The sequence below is a fragment of the Pipistrellus hanaki genome (assembly GCF_964339955.1).
Source record: "Pipistrellus hanaki genome assembly, chromosome: 12".
Classification (NCBI taxonomy): domain Eukaryota; kingdom Metazoa; phylum Chordata; class Mammalia; order Chiroptera; family Vespertilionidae; genus Pipistrellus; species Pipistrellus hanaki.
Genome location: NC_140514.1, coordinates 55,668,595 through 55,684,553, shown reverse-complemented (window position 1 = coordinate 55,684,553; position 15,959 = coordinate 55,668,595). Strand labels below are relative to the sequence as shown.

The 15,959-nt window shown below is 53.5% G+C and overlaps 1 protein-coding gene across 2 annotated transcripts in view; it reads right to left on the bottom strand.

Moving 5' to 3' along the window:
- Positions 1-229: 229 nt before the first annotated feature.
- Positions 230-15,959, bottom strand: part of UXS1 (UDP-glucuronate decarboxylase 1) — a 99,856-nt gene continuing 84,126 nt past the window's right edge. For both annotated transcript variants that reach the window (XM_084900908.1, XM_084900909.1), the window contains exons 10-15: positions 11,847-11,966; positions 8,326-8,369; positions 4,858-4,918; positions 3,788-3,845; positions 2,657-2,760; positions 230-1,029 (exon numbers count right to left, since the gene is read on the bottom strand). In XM_084900908.1, coding sequence (XP_084757034.1) covers positions 898-1,029; positions 2,657-2,760; positions 3,788-3,845; positions 4,858-4,918; positions 8,326-8,369; positions 11,847-11,966 — 519 coding nt within the window. In that variant the 3' untranslated portion in view covers positions 230-897. The remainder of the gene's footprint in view (positions 1,030-2,656; positions 2,761-3,787; positions 3,846-4,857; positions 4,919-8,325; positions 8,370-11,846; positions 11,967-15,959) is intronic.

Genomic DNA, 15,959 nt, shown 5'->3' with positions numbered 1-15,959 from the left:
TTGTTGCCAGAAAAGGACACACAATGATTCTAACCCTGGTAAAAGCTAAAGATGTCTCCACGCAGCAGTTAACATATTCAAACTCAACCCCGGGGGCCTATAAAAGATTTCACTATCCACTCATCTAATTATATATATACCAGCATAAATGTTTACAGAATTTTTAAAATTAAATTTCTCAACATTTTTCTGAGCAATCCAACAATGAAAGCCAGCCAACCTTTAAAAGTGAGTTTCAATATTTTATTAAAATAGCATATTTAACCACTGTTAACCAATACCTTAAACTCTGTCCCCCACCCCACCTCACCCCAAATACGCAGCACAACACAGTAGTGATTTCAAATATCCGACAGAAATATCTCCAAGTCAAGTTTGTAACTCAAATCCGGACCTTGGAAAAATTCTGAACTGAAAAAAGCACAACGCTCTCAGACAGAATTCTTTGATCCACCAAAGAATGAGTGCCAGGGCCACCCTGACAGCACTGTTCGGCTGTTCTTTTCTTTATGCAGAGTATCACGTCTCATTTATAGGTCCCACTTTTATAAATAAAATCGGCATTTTCAACCCATTTAATGTTCCTTTTCAGCTTCACAAAGAAACCAGTAAAAAAAAACTGTCAACGACAGTCGTGACGTTTGCTCTCACAGCAAGATAAAAAACTTGAAAATACGCAGAGATGCTATTTTACATAAAAAGACAGATTTTAAAAAGTGCAAGGCAAAATTTGCAGGTTTTTGAGGGGAGTTTTTAGGCACATCCATTTCTTTAAAGCAAGCTTCAGATAAAATTCCAGTTTGTTCTTCATGACACCTGTTTAAGTCTCTTTCAGAAAAAAGAAAAGTACATCTCATCAGTGTGAAACAGGGAGTCTCCGTCCCCAGAGTGAGGTGCTCAGTTATGGCGCGTCCGTCCTTTTTTTATTCTTGCGGGCTTTGGTTTGGGGATGTATTGGTTATTCGCCTGGTACTCGAGTTCTTTCCGGAAGTAGTGAATTGCTTTGTTTAAACCTTCTTCCAGCGGGACCTGTTTAAAAAGAAAGGGAGAATGAGAGACATGAACAAGACAGTCTCAGGTGTCACAGGAAGGAAGTGACGACTTGAGGTCACAGCACGGGTGTGGGTCACAAGCGAGAAGCCATCTTTGCAAAGGGCCCTTTAAATGCCCTGGGAATTCTGACAAACTATACTCCGGGCTGACATAAAAAGAATGAACTCCAACCCCCCACAGATATGAACGGCTTCTTGCATTCAGCATCTGCTCCAGTTGGCATCCGTCACAAAGGTCGCTTTTACAGGAGTGCACACACACCCACCACGGAGGGAAGGTGCTCTGGAAGCACCTGCATCTGATCGCATCCCTCATTCTCTCAGACACCGACTCTCTGCACCTCCACCCACTGACCTAGAGGCTGAATCTCAGAGGGGCCTAATAAAAAGCAATCTTCACTTGCAGCAGCCTACAGCAAACAGGAAATGGAAATCCAATCAGCTGCCCATTAAAAGAATAAAGGGAGAAGTGGGAGAACAGGCCAGAGGTCAGAAACAGGGAGGAGGAGATGTCTGTTAACTCGGTGGCAATGGTTTCATGTCAAAACGTATAATCGCACAGTTTAAATATGGCAGTTTGCTGTATGCCAATCTCATCAGTTAGAAACAGACAAACATGGGAATATTAAGTTGGATTGGACTAAAGCTTTTTTGAATAAGATCTCTGAAAAGTTTTATGAATTAAACTACTAGCAGGAAGAGAAACTAGCAGTAGGTGACTTATATTCCAAGATGCTATATTATTATACTTAGCTCCAGACAAATAAAAATACCCCTCACTTCACATAAGTTATAGGCCACAGTTACTATATAGCAAATGTGCATCTAACTTTATTCAAGGCCTTTTGCTTAAAACAGGCTCTGCTTAGACAGGGACCAACAACAAATCCCTCCTAAATATGAGGCCTGTGCTCGCTGTTCCTGTTCCGTACAGAGGTCCTGTTACATGGTAGGCTTTGTTAAGTCTGGGCATAGTCATGGTTTCATTCGACAGCAGGTTCTGGGCCTGCAGCAGATACTAAGACTGTAGATCACAGGACAGAATAAGGACAGGGCGGATATTCTCCCGCCTCTTTAAGGTTCAACATTTTGCCTTCTACTCACTGAGTTCCCTAGACCGCTGTCGGGTAGCAAAACATGCCACCCCAAAACATAACTGCGGGAGTTCAGGACGTGCCCCCCAGACCTGCCACTCTGATGGGTCTGAGCTGTAGGCACTTGAAAAACAGAAATGCAGGGGGAGGCATCCTCTGAGCTTCCCTTATCCGCCTAAAGAGAAACGCTCCACAGAAAGAACTCAGTTGTCAAAAGTCCTTCCCAAAGCGTTTCATAATCAGGGAGTCTGATGTATTATAGGAGTGGACACTAGAGCTGTCAGCAGATAAACTTTGTCACAAACTATCATCCATCGCCATCTATTCTTCTCAGGGCTCATTCATCTTCTTAGGTCATTTCCTCTCCCCTGAAAGGCCTCCATTCCCCCCCTTCTTTCCCTGTGAAGACGGTACGTAAGCCTGAGTTCTACATCACGTCTCTGAGTTACTCATTTCCCTTCCCCTCGTTTCTCCCATGTATCTATGCGAGATGCCCGGGTCCCCACTCACCACAGGCTCCCACCCGAGCATCAGCTTCGCCTTTTTGATGTCTGGTTTTCTCTTCTGCGGGTCGTCTTGGGCTTCGGAGAGAAACTGGATTTCACTTCCACTACCTGAGTTGTTTTAAAAAGAGAAGGCCAGAGCATCACAAACCCCCAGGGATGTGATGTTTCCCTGCATGTCAAGTGACTGGTACAGGCTGGGTGACCGGAGTCCTTCAGCCGCCTGCGGGACTGCGCTTCTGTCCCCCAAGAGCGTGGTGACGGGCAGGCTACTCTGCTGCCAACAGGCCTGAGTGACACTTGAGGGCCAGCCCGACACTGCCAGCTCTCAGGCAGACCACCCACCATCAGCTAACATGGCAGGTGTGCCCACATGCAGCATGCAGGCGCCAATGACCCTGCTGCCCCCACGGAGCACCGGCCATGCCCTGGACGAGGCCTCACCCAGAACCAGGGGGTCTTTAACTCACTAACCGCAGAGTGCAGGGGGAATGACCCTGGGCCAGCTACGGCTGATGCCTACCGAAACCTGGGCACTACGTGCCTGCAGGAGCGAGACCTGAGCAACACCAAGATGTCCAGCAACCCCGCTGGAGGCCGTGAGCAGGACAGAGCCTGGCTTGTTCAACATCCTTGCTGGACCCAGACCCTGCTGGCCACCGGAACGAACCACAGCAGGGAGCCCCGGCCAGGCCTGCACCAGAAACCTGCTTAGGGGCAGAACCTTGGGCAAATTATACGGTTGCTGCTTCAGGGGTGTGTCACACAGCTACCACAGAAGCAGGGGGTTTCTCTGTGGCCCGCTTGGGTTTTGGGCCAGCACCTCTCAGAGCCTGAAACCAAACCCGTCACCTGTGCAGAGGGAGCTAACGGCACCAGGTCTCCACTGGGCACTGACTGTACTCCCACTCACGTACACCTGTGATTACCAAGGGGTGCAAAACCCACCTCCTTCCCCACCCCGTGGTCTCCGTCTTCCCATTTCTTAAAGAAGCAGAGAGCAATTACGTGCTCCTGATGAAGGTCTGCTTTTTATCCACCTCAATTAGCTTCTATCCGCCACACATCTCCAGACCAGGCGTCCTGACTGACAGGAAGGTGCGGGCACTTCCCCCAGGAAAGTGTGTGCCCCACTCACCCACGAGGTCTTTAATTAGCTGAGCAAACTCCAGGATGGTGTGTTCCTCTGGGTTCCCCTGAGGAAGAAACGGGGTCTGGTTATAGGCATAACCGCATCGGCTGAGCCGGCACCACCACCCACACACGTGCACGGCTTCCCAGGTGCCGGGGGCCAGCCGAGCCTCCGGAGGGGCGCAGGCTCCCGCCCCTCTGCACCGGCACCCAACCGCCCTGATGACGCGACTCCGCATGGCAGAGGGGCTTCATCCTGTCCTCCAGAATGTCTGGATGGGGACACCCTCTGGCAAGGTCAGGAGTGTCTAATGTGAAAGCGCCTTCTGGCCGATTCACCGTGACAATGTCCCCATCTAACTGCAGTGTCAGTAATAAAGGACTCGCACACACAGGCGGAAGATACACCCACAGGGGAGGGCTGGGCCAGCCGTGGGGGGACACGGTGCAGTTTATAAGTGAGCTGACTGGGGACTTTAAGGGAAACTTGTCTCCCTTTCTTCCTCCCATCACACACTGAGGAAACAGCCCCTCTTCTCTCCCGAACTCCCAGGAGTCAGCCGAGAAGGGGACAGCTCCCTGCCCGAGGGAGGAGGTACACGGCGGGCGGCCTGGGCCTAAGGGGGCAGTGCGGGCAGGGCCGGGTCTGGCAGAAAGCGGCCCGTCTCCATCAGGACCGTTGGCAGATGTGCTTCAGACTCAGGAAAACGGGTTTCTACAAGAGACGGGAGCCTCCAAATATGCTGTACAAACGTCCCCAAAAAGAAGAAAGAGGCAGAGGACACACTAGGACATGCCCGCCTGCCAGTGCCAAAGTGCTCCGCCAGTGCCTGGGCCACAGCTGGCTCAGCCCACCCCACCACGCTTCGTGTCCTGCAGACATGCAGCTTCTGCGTCCTCTCACCGTCTCACTGTGTGAGCTGTTACCTCTAGGACCCAGCAAACAATAAGCGCTCCCCGAATGCTCCAGCCAGCCAGGCAGAGCCCGGGGCTCCTCGTGTGCACAAAGGAGCGAGCATGGCGGCGCTGAGACTGGGGGCGGGTGGGGGATGGATGGGGGCCTGGGGGGGCACTCACCAGGTTGACGGGGCTGCTGACGTTGCTGTTCATGAGCACCACCAGGCCGTTCACCAGGTCGCTAGGAGAGAAGGGAGCCGCTCAGGCGCCGGTGCTGAGCGCGCGGAGCGGAGCATCAGCACGGCCACCGCCCGGAAGGACGCCAAGCCGGATGGGAGAGCGTATGTCAGCCTGCATCCTGCACTTGGGCTGCAGCGAGCACGGGGTGACAGGACAGGACCCGGGGCTGCTCGCCTGGGAGGGTGCAGACGCCGACCAGGAGGAAGCTGAGTGACGGGGCTGAGGGCTCTACTTCTATCGATTTCTGAAACCCTTACACTATCACAACATAAACTGCAGTAGGCACAGGCCCAGGAACAATGGGGTTGATACAATTTCTGCTGAAAGTGCCCGGGACAGTGAGCCCAGGTAGCTGGCCCGTGGGAAGGAGGTGACTGAAAACAGTAAGACCCACTGGAAGGGAAGCCCTCCGCGTGGAATTCCCACCTGGCAACGCGCAGGGAGAGCCGACGCTGTGCGTGGAAATACGGAACCTGCTCCGACTCCCCGAATCGCCAGCTCACCCACCCACCCACCCCACGCGCCTCTAGAGACAGGTGCCTGGATGTGTCAGATAACTCGTGATCCACCGGCCATGAAGGGGACGATAAGTAAGCGATTTTCGCTTACCAAGGATTGTTTCTTATTTCCACAAGTTTTAAAGTGTGGCTCTGCTAAAAACAAAGTTACTTTGTAAAAATGACACCTCGCTGCTCTGCACTGCCTGCTTCTTCAGCGCTCTTCCTACACCAGCGGTGGCCCACGGTGGTCCGTGAGGTCCAAAAGGTTGGCGACCGCTGTCTCAGAGGACGCTGAAGTTCTGATGATCCAAATGCGGCCTAATTGAAACTCCCTCCTCCTCCTCCCCGACTCCCTTCATCATCACCAGAAAGGAGAGGTTACTATGGCCAACTTCTAAAAGAAAATCTGCTTTTGCTTTCCTTTCATTGAAACTTTATTTTTGGTGGGTTATTTAGTAAACAATTTTCTGGGTTTTTGTTTACAACAAAAGGGTATTTTGTATGAAGACGCCTGAAGTCCGTTCTGTTCTCACAGCTTCAAGCACTGATGCCGACTTTTCCAGAAACAGACACAGTCCCTGCGTCACTCTGTCAGTGCTGAGTCACAGCACATTCTCTTCGGCACACACCCCGCAGGGCATACGATGCTCAAGCTGCCATTCAGCAGTCCCAGCTGTTTACTGCACCTGCAGAGCGAGGGGCCTTATTAAGCTGGAAGATGACTGTTCTGCAGTCCAGCTCACTGGGGGAGTGGAGGCGGGTCGTGCATCTTGTATGTTAATAACTGACAAATTTTAAATACAAAATTGCGTAGATCACTCTCATTTAACCTGAAGCTCAGCTCTGTAAAAGTGTCATTTTGACAAAGCGCCTCTAAAAAAATCTAGAGCAGTGGTTCTCAACCTTCCTAATGCCGTAATCCTTTAATACAGTTCATCAAGTTGTGATGACTCCAACCAAAATTATTTTCGTTGCTACTTCATAACTGGAATCTTGCTACTGTTAATGAATCGTAATGTAAATATCTGTGCTTTCCGAGGTCTTCGGCTCCACAGCAGCGGCTCTCCACCTGTGGGTCGGCATCAGGAAGGTTGAGAACCGCTGCTCTAGAGAAGCCTCTGCTGTGCGTGCGGATGAGGACGCGGCCTGACCGCGGGTGTTGGTGCCTGTGCCGACCTCCGGACAGGAGTGCTGCCCGCGGCAGTACAGTAACTGCAGGCTCAGACACTGTGCACTCTGAGTGCAGCAAGAAGATTCTGCTGCTCAGTCAGAAACAGCTTTTTCAAAACCGCACAACTCTGGTAAGGGAGCTCTCTCAGTGAGGCCTGAATAACGGACAGAGGAAGTCACGAGCCTCCTCACCTCGCCTCTATGGCATGAGGTGCGGACATGTCCAGCAGAGGACGTTATGAAGGAAGGGCTCTGGGAAAGGGCTGTCAGTCACATTTTCAGGGAAACTTCCAAGGCCCGTCCTCAAATTGTCCGCTGGCATCTGAGTTGGCGACCACGTGCGTGAGCCGCGCCCATCAGAGCAGGCAGGCAGCATGTCCCAATGTCCCAAGCTGGATGGCATGCGACACGCGCATCACTAAATTCGTAAAACATTTTATCCCTAGCAAGTATCTGAGGCTATGCTCAATGATCTCCTAGCTCCTGCCTTGAAATAATGAGAATAGTGAGGTTAGGTTCCCAAGACTTCCCCTCCACCCTGTATCTCTCACTGCGTTCACACGGGGTCACAGGGGAGCAGCGTGGGGACGCTGGCGAGGGGGCTCCGGGAAAGTCAGTGAATGCAGACCGCTAGACCCCTCAGGAGGGGGGAGCGCACTGTCACAAAAGGACGGCGCCCGTACACGAAGTCCAACGAGCACACTGCGGACCAGTCGTTTCCCTGCTAGCTTTCCCAGTGGCCAGATAAGTTTCTACTGAACGAGTCAAAACATTTTACATAAATGTTTAAGGCACGCCTTAAAATTAAATACCCACTGGATTTTGAAGTTACTTATTACATGTTCTTACAAGCTAATATCTTTTTAAAGTTTGACGCTTTGTAAAACACTGTGTAATATAAAGCAAGAATCTCGTTATCTGTCCACAATGTGTTAATATGGTCGCAGTGCAGAAATATCACTCTACCCTGGACCCTCATTATCAGACAAGTCTGTGTGACCACGCTGGCTGAGGGCAGGGCGGGGGGCCGCCAGACCTGCACCCCATTGCCACCCACTCACCGCTACAGCAAACCGGACGGCCTCAAGACGCCAGGAATAGCACTTGCCGGCTGAGAGGCATTCCAGGGCATCTAACAATTTAGGGTACCACGATTTACAGGGGGTTCCCAGTAACTGCCAGCTGGGAGCGGGTCTGGGGCTATGGAAGTGTTTATAAGGTGACTCTTCTCTCAGAACCAAAACTGCATTTTAAATCAGTCACCGATGGAACGGACCGAAAAAATCCCCACACCAAGAGGGCAACGGAAATCACCGCGTGAGACTGCGGACCAAGTGCTCAAATGTATTCCAGGCAGCAACACCGCAGCGAGACACGCTCCCCTCGCCTCGGGGAGGACATCCGTCCACCCAGACGCCACGGTTAAAGTGGGTCCGCTTCTCGGGCCTGTGGGTTTGTTGGATGATCAAAACCGAATCTTGAACTAAACTCAACTGCCCTCAAGCTGGGCAAGTTTACCTACAAGACACTAGGTGGCAGTAAAGGGCTAGCACAGGAGTCCTAAGTCAGAAGCAAGATGCACACTTTCCGCTTCCCACAGGACTGGGAGCCATTCACAGAGCGGAGCTGCCACTGGAGCCTGAGGAAGGGTGCTTATAACAGACACTGCCCGCAGGGCCCACACGGCCCAGCTGCGCCACTGCCAGGCCCAGCTTCCCCAGCGGGCCCGCTGTCTTACCTGACGTACTGGAAGGCCCTGGTCTGTGACCCAGATCCGTACACCTAGGAGGAAACAGACCGTTAGGCCTCGTGTGGGTGCTTCAACACTGTGCCCAACGGAGAGCAGGGGCAGAACTACGCATGCCTGTGTGTATTCACACGTAGTTGTTCTTCCTCAGAAGACATCACCGTGACGAGCCAGGCAGTATGTCAGGTTCTGGGACAGGAGCCAGCAGATGAGAAACCTGCACACACACAGCACGCGGGCCGCCCTCCTGGTCCTCCATGTCGGGAAGCTGGGCTCGGTCAGGCCAGGCCACAGGGCCTCTGCCGGGACCCAGCATAGGTGTGTTTACAACTAGTTCCCTAGGTCATCCCAATGCGTGGCCAAGGCTGAGAACTAGCCAGGCGACTCTGGGTAGAGCCAGGAGGCGGGAGGGAGGGGGTCTCATGCTCCGTTCCTGTCCACTGGATGCTTCCACGTCTCCGCCTCGTACATGCTTTCCACCTGGCAGTGCTCCTCACCTCAGGGACCAGCTCGGACGCCACTTCCTTGGGACACCTCCTCTGGCTCATTCCCAGGAGAGAATTCTCTGCCCTTTTAGGGACAGTCCTCCGCTAATGGATTCATACCAATTTCCCCAGCTGAGAGCTCCCTGGGCCAGGAATCGGGGCAGACTCACCTTTGCCCTCCTGCAGCCCAACACAGCGAAGTGCTCAGCGAATGTGTGCAATACTACAGGGCCCGGGCACTAAGCACCGTGTGCAAGTCACAGCCTGGTCACTCAGGGCTCCCAGACGGAGAGGCAGGCCGCTGCGCACAGGCCGGGGGGAGCACCCTCGGGAGAGCGGGGAGCACGACCACCCACGTGGGGCCTCCAGTGCCTCAGGGCCTTTCATCTGCCCTTGGACAAACGGCCCAAATTAAGAGTCACTACAATCCCACGCGACTCATACGAGGAGTAAATAAAATGCTAACTTTGGACTGGTCTTAGAAGTATGGCTTCCCCATAATTTCCTTTGGAAAAGCAAGGATGTTAAAATGACAGAGACCCAGGTTCAAACCCTACGTCTGCCTCACATGAGCTGACCTGGGAAAGCACCTCAGGGAAGCTCTTTCCTCACCTGCAACCTGAACAAACACAGCCAGCGGCACAGCAGAAGCAACCGCGCTCTGATGGCATTTGCGGGATCCCATGTTTTAACTTTACTGCGAACTAAGGTCTCTTCAAGACAAGCTTAATGAACTCAATAAACAGCTCCCGTGTGTGACTCACACAACTTGGCAACAAGCAGACAGACATGGGCATGTCACTGTGCCCACAGGTACTGCAGACAGGCGTGCCTGCTCAGATTGCACTCTACTGCCCTGCGCCTTTACATACCGTAGGTGTGTGGCACCCTGCACATCCCAGCAGCATTGGCTCACTGTGTCTGTTACAGACTTTTTCTTTATTATTATACTAGAGGCTCAGTGCATGAAATTCGTGCAAGGGGGTGGGGGGAGGCAGTGGGTGTCCCCCAGCCCAGCCTGCACCCTCTCCAATCTGGACCCCCTCGGCAGGTTTAGGCCCGATCCACAGCAGATATCCCTCTCACTGCAGGACTGACTTCAGGTTGGTCGAGCCTCTGGTCCTTGGAATGCGACGGATCCAGGGTTTTTATATATTAGATGTTCCAGTGATCTGTAATCAGTGGTTTTTCTTTTTCTTTTTTTTGTAATCTTTACCCAAGGATATGTTTTTAATGATTTTTAGAAATAGAAGAAGGGAGGGAAGGAAGGAAAGAAGGAAGGAAGGAAGGGAGGGAGGGAGGGAGGGAGGGAGGGAGGGAGGGAGGGAGGGAGAGAGGGAGGAAGGAAGGAAGGAAGGAAGGGGGGAAAGAGAAACAGTGACCAGTTGCCTCCCACATGTGTCCCTGTCGAGGATCTAACCCACAACCCAGGTGTGTGCCCTGGCGGAGAACTGGACCTGCAGCCCTTTGGTGCACAGGACGAGGCTCCAAGCAGCTGAGCCACTGGCAGTGAGCTTTATGTTAATGTCGTGACAGGAAACCAGCACGTCCTGAAAGACCTGGGGACCTGCCACCTGACAGGAGGTGTCAGGAGACCACCTGCAGTCCTGGGGTGTGGCACCGCGTCCAGCTCTCGCCGGCCTGTACACAGGCTGGAGCTCCCGACTTCTCTTCTGAGGCTCCCTCTGGCTGCTGGGTGGAGAGTGATTAGGGGCCACAGCGATAAAATGGGAGAGGGCGGAGGCATGGACCAGGGCATGGGAGAAGAGGTGAGAAGGCACCGGGATCCACTTAGGGCAAGGCCACTAGGATGTGTGGTGGATCCAACATGGTGTGAGGGAGAGAAGACTGAGTGTGTGTGTCAGTGTGCCTGTCCTCAGACACCAAGGCACAGGCAGAGCTGTGTGTACTGAGCGTGGAGGGGAGACAGCGGATGGGGCAGCCAAACCTTGGGTGGGGTCTGAATTCACCTCTTCCCTACAATGTGTCAAACAAAACTCACCTGAAAAAACCACATCGTTTTTTAATTCTAATTTGGCAAAGCTTCTGGTTCTAAATTGGTGGCGGTACAGCAAACACATCTAAGAATGGTGATCAAGAGCGGAGGCTCCGGGTTCAAACACAGCCGCCAGCATTTGGCCACCTCAGCTTGGGCACCTACCTAAGCTCCATGCTGCCGTTTCCCATCTGGAGACCAGGCACGTAAGCCGCGGGCAGCCCAGGGATCTGCTGTGAGCACTGCTGTGTTAAAGGTACTGACTCCATTAGTAGACAGCCAGAGAGAGGAAGATGGATGTGTGGACAGATGGGTTCGTATGTCCATGGAGCCATATTCCCCCAGGAACACCCTTAGCTGACCAGCAGACTGCCCTGCAGAACTATCTGAGTCCCACCAGGCACTGCGCTCTCAGAGCCCCAGGTGAAGAGCAAAGAAATGGAGGTGGGAGGCAGGGAAAGGCAGGAGGAAAGAGAAGCAGGAAGGAGAGAGGAGGGAACTGAGGATTAGGCAAACCCGGAGAAAACGGTCTGATCTTAACCAGCACACTCCTGGCCTAGCAGGCTGAGGGGGTGCCTGAGGGCCCTGAGCAGCGGGGCCTCTTCCTGGCCACACACTCGGACCACTGACCCCAACCCACCAGGTGGCCCCAGGCTCGAAGCTTCCCGGGTGCCCAAACCAACCAGACAAATGCCTATTTCTGGGCCACCTGAGCGGCCCCTGAGCACAGACACACCCTGGCTGTGGCCAGTGGGATAAGCAAACATCGGGAAGGTGTTTGCAGGCAGGCCGGCACAGCAGACAGACCGAGGCCTGGGCAGTGTGGACCACGCCCGTGGCCCATGCTCTATGTTCTCGGCAGGCTTGGAAAGCAAGGCCACCCAAGTGACACTGGTCATCCCTCTCCCGGATCCTGTGCCCCCGCCTCCCCTCCCAGTCACCAGGTGCAGGGACATACAGAAACCCCAGGCAGCCGCTTCAGGAACGTGACCCTGAACCAGCACACACGCAGCACCTGAGGCTGCACCTACCGTGAGCGGCTCCCCCTGGAGCGCCTGCAGGATGAAGTTGCTGACGACCCGCCCGTCGTTCATGTGCATGCGCGGCCCAAAGGTGTTGAAGATCCTGGCCACCCGCACTTCGACGCCCTCCTGGACAGGGAGCAGAGAGAGAGAGATGGCTTAGCGCCGTGCTGCTGGGAGGCAGTGCATCCCCAGTGCCCTGCACATAACCATGGCAGAGACGCTCTGCTTTTCCTTCCACGTGAAAAAGGCTGTTTTATTTTTATCAAGTGCAATGTGCTTGCAGTAAACACACCTGAAGGCTACACAGTCACACCGAAGGAAGTCAAACATATCCCACGTCTCACCCAGGGCTGCGGTGTGAGCTCTCTGGCAGGGCCTCAGCACCACTTCTCACCCAGGGCCGCGGTGTGACCTCTCTGGCAGGGCTCCTGCACCGCGTCTCACCAGGCCCGCAGTGTGAGCTCTCTGGTAGGGCTCCTGCACTGCATCTCACCCGGGGCCACGGTGTGAACTCTCTGGTAGGGCATCAGCACCGTGTCTCACCCGGGGCCGCGGTTTGAGCTCTCTGGTAGGGCATCAGCACCGCGTCTCACCTGGGGCCATGGTGTGAGCTCTCTGGTAGGGCTCCTGCACCCCTGTGTCTCCACAGTTTCTCCCAGTAAATGTTTATTCAAATAGAATCGTGTTATGCTCTTCACATACTTTTTGCTAATTTATCAATCGAAGATTTATTTTTAAAATTATTCATTTATTTTAGAGAGCAGAAGGGGAGAGAAATACCGACTTGTTGTTCCCTTACTTACACATTATTGATTGATTCTTGTATGGGCCCCGAATGGGGATGGAACGGCAGCCTTGGCATGTCAGCATGATACTCTAACCTACATGTGTCAAACACAAGGCCCGCGGGCCAAATCCAGCCCGCCAGGCCTTGCAATGTGGCCCGCACCGCGCTGTCATCACTGCACTCCGCTGTCAGTTTATGACATTGTCAGTTTATGACTGTTCAGTAAACCATTCGGCCCACAATTTAGGCTGGATTTTAGATTTTGGCCCCTTCTCTGATTGAGTTCGACACCCCTACCGAGCTACCTGGCCAGAGCCCTCAATAGCGATGTAAAGGTCAGTGAATGTTTAATAGCTGACTGAGGAGAAACGAATCTTCCCCTTGGGAAGGAAGAGACACAGAAACATTCTTAAAGAGCTACCTTCTGTCTCCACCCCACCTGTTCCGCCCAAAACTAAAGACAACAGGCCACCCCATGCTGACGACTGGCTAAAGGGCCGGGAAGATGAGCAACACAGTTGAACACGCTCTCTTTCCATGGTGGGAGTCAGACATTCCTCTTCTTCTGTGTACTTTTAAACTTGCTTCTATCTTTATTACAATAAAAAAGGGGACAGGAGAGAGAGAGAAGGAGAGAGAGAGAGAGAGAGAGAGAGAGAGAGAGACAGAGAGAGAGAGAGAGAGAGAGAGAGAGAGAGAAACATCGATGTGAGAGAGAAGACTGATTGCCTGTCTCTGTACACGCCCGACCGGGGATCGAATCCACACAGGCCAGAGCAGGAAAAGCGTGTTTTTAAGTATGTAATAAAAAAAAAGCGTATTTTTTAAACTCTAAATGTCTTCTTTAAACTACCTTGTTTAATTATGAATTTCACAGACATTTTCATAGATACAAAAATTAGATGTTTTATTATAAATGCATTAGTGGACTTTCCCAGCGTATGTGTTCTAACCGGTTGGATCCACCAGACTTCAGGCATACATTTCTGGGGCCTGAGGCAGGCAACATGGTGTGAAGACTGGGCTCCATGCTCCTCGGCTTCCACAGCCCCCACCCACCCTCTGTCAGGGGAAGGCTGGAGAAGAGAGCACCTGCCTACAGGCTAGGACAAAATGAAGCTGGTTCTACGCTGAGCACAAGCCCAGTGACACTTCTATGTTGCTATTGTCACTCCTGGATAAAATAGTTTTTTCCTTCTCTCGTTTTACCACCTCAAATCTGGCACAAGCTGGGAGCCAACAGACCCTTAGCTAATGAGGTTGTGCAGCAGAATTCCCCCCCCAGGACAATGAGCTAAAAGCAATCGGCTGCAGAAACCCAGAGGCCCACATCAGGCCTCAAAGAGGCTGGGCCCCCAACCCTACCCCGACTGGCTACCTGCCCACAGCCCTCCCCTCTGTCCCACGCACTGGCCCCTCTGCCCACAGCCCTCACCTCTGTCCCACCCACTGGCCCCTCTGCCCACAGCCCTCTCCTCTGTCCCACCCACTGGCCACCTGCCCACATCCCTCCCCTCTGTCCCACCCACTGGCCCCTCTGCCCACAGCCCTCACCTCTGTCCCACCCACCGGCCACCTGCCCATAGCCCTCCCCTCTGTCCCACCCACTGGCCACCTGCCCACAGCCCTCCCCTCTGTCCCACCCACTGTCCCCTCTGCCCACAGCCCTCCCCTCTGTCCCACCCACTGTCCCTCTGCCCACAGCCCTCCCCTCTGTCCTACCCACTGGCCACCTCCCCACAGCCCTCCCCTCTGTCCCACCCACTGTCCTCTCTGCCCACAGCCCTCCCCTCTGTCCCACCCACTGGCCCCTCTGCCCACAGCCCTCACCTCGTCCCTGGTGTGCTGCTTCTACATGTGCTGAGACAGGACATGGTTGGGATGATGGCCCCAGCACATGGTTAACTTTTAGGAACCGATGCGCTATATTTCTGCAAACTCCTCCCAGAAATACATAATAATTAAAACCCTTTCACATGACCTTTCAGATTCTTAGGACTGAGCTGTTATACTTGGTCCAGGAACTTGAAATCAGCCCCTTTCTCTACTGATCAGAGAATATTTCAAAAAATATGGAGGGAGGGAGGAGGCAGGGACAGAGGTGTTGAATTCAACAGAAAATAACTCAGAAGTTTTGACTTGTATTTCATTGCTAAGACGAGGAAAGCATCAGAAGGGGAGAAATGGGCTTCATTCTAGGAAGAGGCCAGAAAAACAGGCAGAGCCACATGCTTGGCAGGAGGGTCACTGGGCTCATAAGGGCTGCAGCAAACTCCCGTCCTCAAGGCTCGTCCCAGCACACAGCCTCCTGAAAAGCAGAGTTCTGGCCACTCCATAGGGAGCGGCTCCCATTCGGACGTCACCTAGGTGACACAGGACCACACCTGGGACAGGTGCAGCTGCAGAGAAGGTCACAATGATTTTTCAACAACTCTGGCTCTCAAGCCCAGTTTGCACCAAGACTAGCTCCATATTAAGCCTCACCTCCCAAATCAAATCAGCACAAACCCAGCTTCCCCTCTTGAGACCTGCTGCCCCCTCGTGCACCGGCTCTTCCCATGCAGCGTCAGGACCAAGGCACCGGTGCCGCCGTGTGCACCCACCGGCCACCTGACACGCAGCCCCTGGGCTTCCTCCCGAGGCGCCCTGCGCGGGACGGCGGAGAGTCAGCAGCCACCCACGTGCGGCTGAGGGAGGAGGTCTGGTGGCACCCACATCCTGGAGGAAAGTATAATTCTCCCCACCTGAGGAGAGGGCCAGCGACCCACAGCCTGCTTCAGCGGGTAAAAAACCAGGCACATGCCTCTTTAGGAGACCCTCCTCTGAAGGACCAGTGAGAGCAACACAAGCTGCTGACTTGCACTTGGCAGGGAGTCCGCTGACCCCCGTGGGGTGCATGTTTCACCCCGGCGAGGCGGAGGGCCTGTGCCACACGGCCGAGCAGGGGGCTGTTTCTCCGTGCCCATGGCCTTGTCCCAGCTGGGGGTGACTCACTCACTCACTGGTCTCCAAGCCTCAAGGCGCTTATCGAGGGCCAGCACAACTCCGCAGGAGCAAGTCACACCTGTAACACAGCGGGCCACTGGGGCCCACACAGGGAGCCCGGGAGGCCCTCACCAGCTGCACATTCCTCGGAAGGCACGAGATGCCAGATTTCAGATCATGATCTCTGGAATGGGACAGTAATATCCATCTCCCGAGTTTAAAGAAAACACAGGAATCTGCTTTGAAATGCCATCATTCCTGTCTATTTCCACGTGACAGTCCTAAACCTGGTATCTGCCCTGGAATTTGACCTCCTTCTTTGATTCCACTAAACCGTGGTGCAATGG